This window comes from Anguilla anguilla, chromosome 9, assembly GCF_013347855.1.
Source record: "Anguilla anguilla isolate fAngAng1 chromosome 9, fAngAng1.pri, whole genome shotgun sequence".
Classification (NCBI taxonomy): Eukaryota; Metazoa; Chordata; class Actinopteri; order Anguilliformes; family Anguillidae; genus Anguilla; species Anguilla anguilla.
Genome location: NC_049209.1, coordinates 42,251,969 through 42,259,825, shown reverse-complemented (window position 1 = coordinate 42,259,825; position 7,857 = coordinate 42,251,969). Strand labels below are relative to the sequence as shown.

The window sequence follows — 7,857 nt, the reverse complement described above, 5'->3', positions numbered from 1 at the left end:
TTTTTTTCCAGATGTAATTTAATAGGCGCAATCATTTAGCAACAGATAAGATCTGTAATGAATACTGACCTTGATCATCATTTTATTAGCTATGCAAATCACCAGGGGGAGCTTATTTGACTATTAGGAAAACATGTTTTAAGTGGCACAAGATGGCCTGTGAAAAAACGTGCGTCTTGTGGAAAGAAAACACATTTTTATCCACCATTTTCTGGACTTAATATGTGCTGTGAAAAGAAAACGTGCGGAATTTGGTATTCCACAGCTCGCCATGTGCTAGATAACGCCAGCTAACTATCGTCAACCAATGAGCTCTGGGTTAATGTTACCCAATTTTAGCTTTACTGATGCAAGTAAACAGAAATGTTTCGTGCAAGTAACATGACTTAAGTTCTTGTGATTTGTTTTACTAAAGTTCACAATATTTTTAAAGTTGCCTTGCTCACTGGGCTGTAGAACCCCTAACATGTCAATACAGATGATCCTCTGTCCGTTCATCTGTAGCAGGTTTTTTGGTGGATTAAAAATGTGCTTAGATTACATTACTCCCACTTGCTGCTTTGTGGTGAGCGTAGCCATCCCTGTCAAAGCAATTAACTGCTTCGCTGACACAAAGTAAATATGTATTTAGTACACTTGCATCAGTGAACGACATGAAATGTGTAAAATATAGATTGACAACTACAATACATCATGTTATGTATAGTATAATACTAAAGTACAATGATTTACATTTTACTCTTGTAAATGATCTAAGATGTCCATTTACAATGTCTATTTAAGAATAACTCAATCCATCCATTTAGAGCAATCTATTCTGAATACTTTAAATAGAAAGGTAAAGTAACTGAATAGGCATGTTCAGTTAACCAGTTAGGCCTACTGGTAGACGTAAAAGAGTGTGATGTCACAGGGTTCATTGTCGATGCAGTACATGACTATTGGAGACTATAGCAGGAGACTATTGGTGAACCTGTGACTGATGCTACTCATGTAAAGCTGATTAAAACGGACCTACCTGGTTTCTGATATTTGCTACAGGTGCAAAAATCAGCTAAATAAAATTGGCATTTTGAAAGACACCAAAACACTGGTCAGGTTCAGGGAAGTGAGGTCAATGGCAATACGATATTTAATTCTTGTATTAATTACATGCTGACGGTTTTTTTTGAAATGTGATTGTTCATTCAAGTCAGTCAATCCAGTGTCCACAGGAATCAAATTCTTTATAAAAATCAGGCCATTTCATGCTTTTGGCATAAATATTCAAAAGTGTTTTTTATGTAGAGGACAATGCATTTCACTGTGGTAATTTAACAATTAGACAGATAATTTTGTTAGCAGGGGGCGACATAGCTCAGGAGGTAAGAGCGGTTGTCTGGCAGTTGGAGGGTTGCCAGTTCGATCCCCCACCCTGGGTGTGTCAAATTGTCCCTGAGCAAGACACCTAACCCCTAATTGCTCCCAACGAGCTAATTGGTACCTTGCATGGCAGCCTTTCACCGTTGGTGTGTGAGGCATATATGTGTGTGTGAATGGGTGAATGAGAGGCATCAATTGTAAAGCACTATATAAATGCAGTCCATTTACCATAATACTGTAGATTCTGAGAAGTGTTGTCTTGTGATGGCAGTTACTAGACATGAGAGGAAATGCACAGACAGGATTTTCATTGTTCACTTCTCTGGTTTACCACAGGCCATAAAATATACAGCACATACAGGGAAAGGGGGGGACTTTTATGCATGACTGGATTCAAAATGTATAATTAATCTAAGCATGTATAGACATTGCAATGTCTATTATTTAAAAAGAGAGCTGTGTATTGTACCCTATCCCCTGTCTCTCTGTAGTCATGGTTTTTCTTTTGTTTCATAATCCAGTGCAACATTTCATTCAGTTTTCTTCATATGATTTAATTCAAGTTCCCGAGCAGGTCAATGTATCATCAAAATAAACACGTCCAAAAGTGTTTGTGAGCATGTTTGAAAGACAAAAATATCAAATTAAAACCTACTGAATATACCATATACTAAAAAAATAATGCAACAGAAATACATTTTTTAAGCCAAAAAGTTTATTCTCTGTATGCATGAATAGAACTTTTCAATTGAAAGGACAGATGAAATTGGCATTGGCTTGAGTCAAAGTGCAAATGTTAGTAGTTTAGAAATTTTGCAACTGCAATCCAAGGAACATGCTGTGTAAACTACAATTTGAGAGGCTAGTTGGATGTCCTTTGTTGCACAAATTCAGCAAGTTTAGACTTAGTATTAGCAGTCCAGAAACATAACACTGTTACCATTCTCAATGCAAATGCACTTGAGGTGCAGAACTAATTCAATGAACAGATAATGCAGGAATTCACCCAACATGCCAAATCTAGTGAAGTTGGAGCTTGTTTTTGGAGCACTGATGTAATAAAGGTTTCGGGGTATCAAGAGGCAGGCGGTTTAACTGACGTGCGCGATGGTCTTGGGGGTTTCCACTGAAATCCGGCCGGTGGAGATGCTCGCTAAGCACTGAGTGACATTGGCTAACGACAACAACGCAAAAGAAAAACCGCTTGCGATGTACCACGCGTGTCTAATTACCTTCATTGCCTGGTAAGCAAATAACGTTGGGGACTGGGTGGGAGGAGGGGTTGCAGCGTGGGGCGGTGGATGTGTGGTAATTTGAGTTTTCTCAATTCAAATGAAGAATACAATTACCGCAACGGCAGCATATGGCGCTCGCGCAGATGAGTTTACACAGCGTGCGCAGCCGGAGCCGGCTCATTAGCTGGAAAGGAGACGGGATGAAAATAGCGATATGTCTTCGCTCTTAACAATACGCTAATCGCTGCGGAAGCGAGGCACGTGGGCGTTTGATTATAAATGGTCGATCTGCACTCAAGGCTCAGCATTACTTCCTTTTCTCCCCCTGATCGCAGCGACGCTGCGGGACCTCGGCGAAAGCCCCCTTTTTTATTTCTTGGCTTCGCTCACAGCCTTGGTCACGGGGATGGTGACCTCGGCTGACTGAATCGCCGGCTTGGGCAGAGGGACCTCCACGGTTAAGACGCCCTCTGGAGACAGGGAGGATGAGACCTTCTCAGCATCGGTGCCAGGGGGCAGTCTGCAGTCGAGAGAGACAGTAAAATGAGGGGTGCTGTAGGCTGCTCTCCTTAGAGTGGTTATGGATTTGGCTATAGACACTGCACATACAGTCCTCACACAGAAAGCTTTACCAGGGCACCGCAACATTCATGGACAGTTAGCATCTGCCAAAATTAAAAGCAATGTAACGGATGGCAATTGTAAGGTTGCCAAATTGGATATTTGCCCAGAGCTTGTCTGCACTGTCCTTTTAAAGCAAGTTCCTTCAGATCCAGCAGGGCCAGGCCGTAAAGTAGCAGCTGCAGATTGTTAGCGCATGACCACCGCCCAAAACTGGCCCGGCAGACTGTTCCAAAGGGGTGTGAAAGGGGCTAACAATTGACAAAATGTTTAAGTATAAAAAATAGATTTATGGATTTGTGTTGTTGTTTTTTTTGTTTTACATTTCTTATTTCTTGTAAACGATAAATGCATTGAAAGATGTTTACTGTGTTGGGTGCGATCCAGTCTTAACTACATAAAGGATCATCTGCTACTGCAGCGCAAATAATGTGACGCTTTCTTTTAAATTATTCAGATAGATACTCACGTGTACTTTCTGGTGAAACATCTGGACACGAAGCCATGCTCGTCCTTCCTCTCCTCGTGTTTCCCTGTAGAGACAGAATAAATCACAAGACATACGAGCTTCAGGGCGTGTCCCTGTGAGAACATCGTTTCAAAACGTAGGAGGGGCTAATGCATCGAAACGCGCGTGGGTTTACGACTCTCCCGTTCGGCCCTCCGCTGTTTTCCACCCACCATCCCCCCCCCACCCCCCTTCCGGGCCGGCGCGGCCTCAGACAGATGTCCCCTGACACCACCGTAATGGACGATGAGTCATCGCCATCCCGCCAGACACACGCGGGCGCATACTAGCGCTGAAACACAAGTCCGGTCCGGGCTCTGTTGTGTCTGTTTGTTGTGACAACTAAGGGACATGGAGGGCAAAGTGTACTCAGATAGGAGGTCATGGGGACCAATCGGAGGCCTGTATCACAAAGCAGGATTACTGAATTAACTGGTGAACTGCGCTGAGTAAAATCCAGGACCCTCCCAAATATGGAAGAGGGACTGAAGTAAACAGAGCTGCACCGGGTTTTTACTCAGTGCAGTTATCCAGCTAACTGAGTAATCCGGCTTGGTGATACAGGCCCCAGATCTGTGTGGAGTATACACAGACCTGAGCCACCTGCCACATGCTAAAGACACAGACTAGCCACAGATGCTTTGTCCAGCCAGCTGTCGTTTCTTAGCTGCGCAGCCAGGAGGACTGCACTATTTAAGCAGCTGGCACAGGCAGACCACTGACGTCCAATCAGATGCAGGAGTCTCTATTGCAAAAAAACTAAACACTAAAACCTTCCCTCCCTGGGTAATAAAATTATTAATAATATCAATTATAAATTTCCCTTCAGGACACAGTAGGAGCTGGAAAGGTCATGAATATATGCTGGACTATTAGGCACAAAACAGAACTGAAATTAAAAACGGAAAAACATAAACTTTAAAACTAAGGGATAAGAACTAAAAATAAACTAAATTATGACAGCTCTATGCACTCCATGAGTCCACACAGGACTCCTGATTCTAAACCTGAATTTGGGTGCAGTCAGAAAGTCTGAGGTGAAATTGCCTCAAATGCCATAAAGACGGAGATCCGGCTCTCAGCATATCCGTCTGTGATTAATGACATTAACAACGAGCAATGAGTATATATTAAAAGAACATGAGACAGCATCAAGCTGACTGTTTATGCGGGCTGTGCTGATCCAAGAGTCAGTGAGTAGTGATGACGTCCTTCCCTGCAATGCTGAGGATGTCATCCTCCTCTGGACATTTACCAGACGCCTTTTTATGAGCCTGAGTCACCGGCGACAGACGCAGACGCAGACTTCGGTAGCCTGTTCGTTGGTGTGAATATCGACTGAGGGCGTAACAGGCAAAGCAGTGAAAGAATCTGGTGTTGAACTGGCAGTCCCCACAAGCAGGCAGATATCTGCTGTATAAACATACTTAACTCCACTACAGAACTCCACGCATCAAGCATTCAGGTTTCAGAAGTTTGAACTTCAGTACAGAAACTTGGCACCTTCACTAGTATACAAGGTGCCGAAACTGTGGTTTGCTCATTGCTGGACCAGTAATCAATTTTATGCACAGCTAGCTCATCCTTTATTAAAGCAAAGCTCTGAGTTTGGTTTGTCTCGCTGTAAATCAACGGGGAGCAAGGTTTTGGCAGTGATAATGCTACAAGTGCACTGTTCAAGGACCTCAGCCAGCGTAGAACATTCCGGAAAAATTTCACAAAAGACTGAAGCAGAGATTCAGGCCCAGCTTCTGATTCCTTAAAAAAATAAGTATGCTGCTCCAGTATGCGAGCACATGCTAAGTCAGGAATGTACAGAGGGAGGGACAGGTGAGGAGAGACTGTTCTTATGTTGCCAGTAGCTCTGGATAAGACGGTCTACTAAAGGGATGTAATGAAAGAGAGGGACTCACCTGTGATCTCCACCATCCCATCCTTGGTCTTCACCACCAGCTCCTCGGGTGAGAAGTGATTGACGTCCAGGCTGACCTTCCACTGCTCGGGGGTCTGCTTGATCTCGGACACGCCGCTGCTGAGCTGGCGGGACAGGGCGCGGGCGTAGGGGGACGGAGGAGGGCCCATCAGGGGTCCCCCCGCTCCCGCTGCCGCGGCCGCCTCTACCAGGGGGGCGGCCGTGCGCATGTACCCGGGCCACTGGGCGCCCGGCCAGTTGTACCACTCCTCCGGAACGGCGGGCATGCCGAAGGACTGGTCGAAGAGCCGGCTGCCCTGGAGCCAGTCCCGGAAGGGGTCCCAGCTGGGGGTGCGCAGGAAGGTGAAGGGAACACGTCGCTCCATTGCTTTCCAAAAGACGGAGACCCTGACTCTCTCTCTCTCTCTCAGCCGTCTGCGAGTTATGGCCTCTCTCTCCCCCGCCTGCTGGCTTTATAAACCCCGCCAGCCCCCCTCCCAGATATTTATAGAAGGGCCTAGAATGTCTATTCATGGAAGACGTACCAGTAGAATGGAATTCAAGGCCAAGGCCCACCCTGACACGGCTCTCCTGACGAACTGCACTTCACCTCAGCCCCCTGCCAATTGTAATCTCCTGCGTTGCATTACACTCTTGAAGAGGAATCTGAGATCCCGTTGTAACACGGACCGCGCGGCTCAGCGGATCCGGGCGTACGTGGGAGCGACCCGGGCGGACGGCGACTCAGCTGCCTCGCCATGTGGCGCGTGTAATCGACCCGGCATGTTCCGCCGGGATCCAGACGCAAGGATTGTTCTGGAATGAGGGAATGTCCAAGCTTTGCTTTACAGTTGCTCCAGTAAGTCATTCCTTCATATGCCCATTGCTGAAGACGCTGGTTGACTGGCCACTGTAAAAGCAACAGAGAACCTCTGGACAAAGTACATTTCTCCCAGCTAATATTTGCCAAGTTACACGTCACACTGATTAAACTTTGCATTGGTTTTTCCCTAAATAGAGCTGTCTTTCCAGGGTCTATTTGTCATTTTCCAGACATGTGTTTCTCTTGGCTTTTTTTTTTTTTTTTTGAACGAGAGCCTAAAGTTTTATTTATTTATTTATTTTTAGATTCAGAATAACCGCTTAACTTACATGCATAAGTTAAACATCACTTTGCCGATTATGATTATGAATCCTACATGGCCCTCGGACTCACAAGGGAGAGATGATCATCTTCATTGTGAACTGTTTAAATTTGAGAGTTTCTCTGAGACCATTTCGTCCATTCAGCGGCAAATCAATCTGAGTAGACAACAATCTGAAGCATGTGCATATTCACACTGATTACAGTACTGGCTGACACAGAGGCCCCTTCCATAGCCAAAGCACATGGCTTAAGACTGGAGTGCTTCTCAAGCACATCTCATCATGTTGTGTAAGGCCAGCATTTCTGGGCCTCCTGTCACCTCCAAAGCTGCTGTATCATTTCAATTAACTCTGAAAGGTTACCGGATCCGTTCTTTACTTCCAAATGTCTACCTTCTTTCCAATGTAATGGGGCATTCCACTCCATTTAGAGCTTAATCCCTATCCATTCAAATATTTGTACATATGTCAAGGCTAGGTCTTCTTAGTGGTCTTAAGTGTACGTTTACTGATCTGTTATACTTTTCATGAGTGTTACTGCCTCTTTCCACATACTGTCTGTAATCAGTGCTTGGCTCCAGGTGCCCATCAAGTCCACATGCTAACTCAATACAACATGCAGTGCCCAGTTCCAGCATGTAGATGCTACAGCTATTTCCATTCAGACATGTTGCTGAGCATGGCACATGCCCGGTACAGGATATCATTATGTTTCTGGCCTCTGATTTTCCACTGTGCGTGTTACAGTACATTGAATGTCCGCATCGTTGTCAGCACTTGCAAGGGGAATTTTCTCTGTTACACAAGATGTCATGTAGATTAACAACCAATCTTGCAATTCCAAACCGTGGAAATGTATAGATAATTGCTGCATGCCCATATCCAACATCCATCATACGAGGGTTGCAGTCTTGAAATGAAAGCGGCAAGCATCGCATGCCCTGGGTCAGTATATGGGCCTAGAGGGAGGATTAGGGCCTCCTTTACATTCTTTGCTGCCCTTATCAGTTATTCGGAAAGCTTCAGTGAAGCAGTGGGGACAGTTCATGAGGTGGCGAGTCGTGGCTGGTATC

General features: G+C 45.0%; 1 protein-coding gene across 1 annotated transcript; it reads right to left on the bottom strand.

The window, feature by feature from the left end:
* Positions 1 to 2,055: 2,055 nt before the first annotated feature.
* On the bottom strand, positions 2,056 to 6,561 carry hspb1 (heat shock protein, alpha-crystallin-related, 1). The gene is made up of 3 exons (XM_035432168.1): positions 5,640 to 6,561; positions 3,688 to 3,751; positions 2,056 to 3,117 (listed from the first exon to the last, which is right to left on the bottom strand). Exons 1-3 carry the CDS (start codon positions 6,022 to 6,024, stop codon positions 2,967 to 2,969), a joined length of 600 nt encoding a protein of 199 aa, XP_035288059.1. The 5' UTR covers positions 6,025 to 6,561; the 3' UTR covers positions 2,056 to 2,966.
* Between the last annotated feature and the right edge of the window lie 1,296 nt (positions 6,562 to 7,857).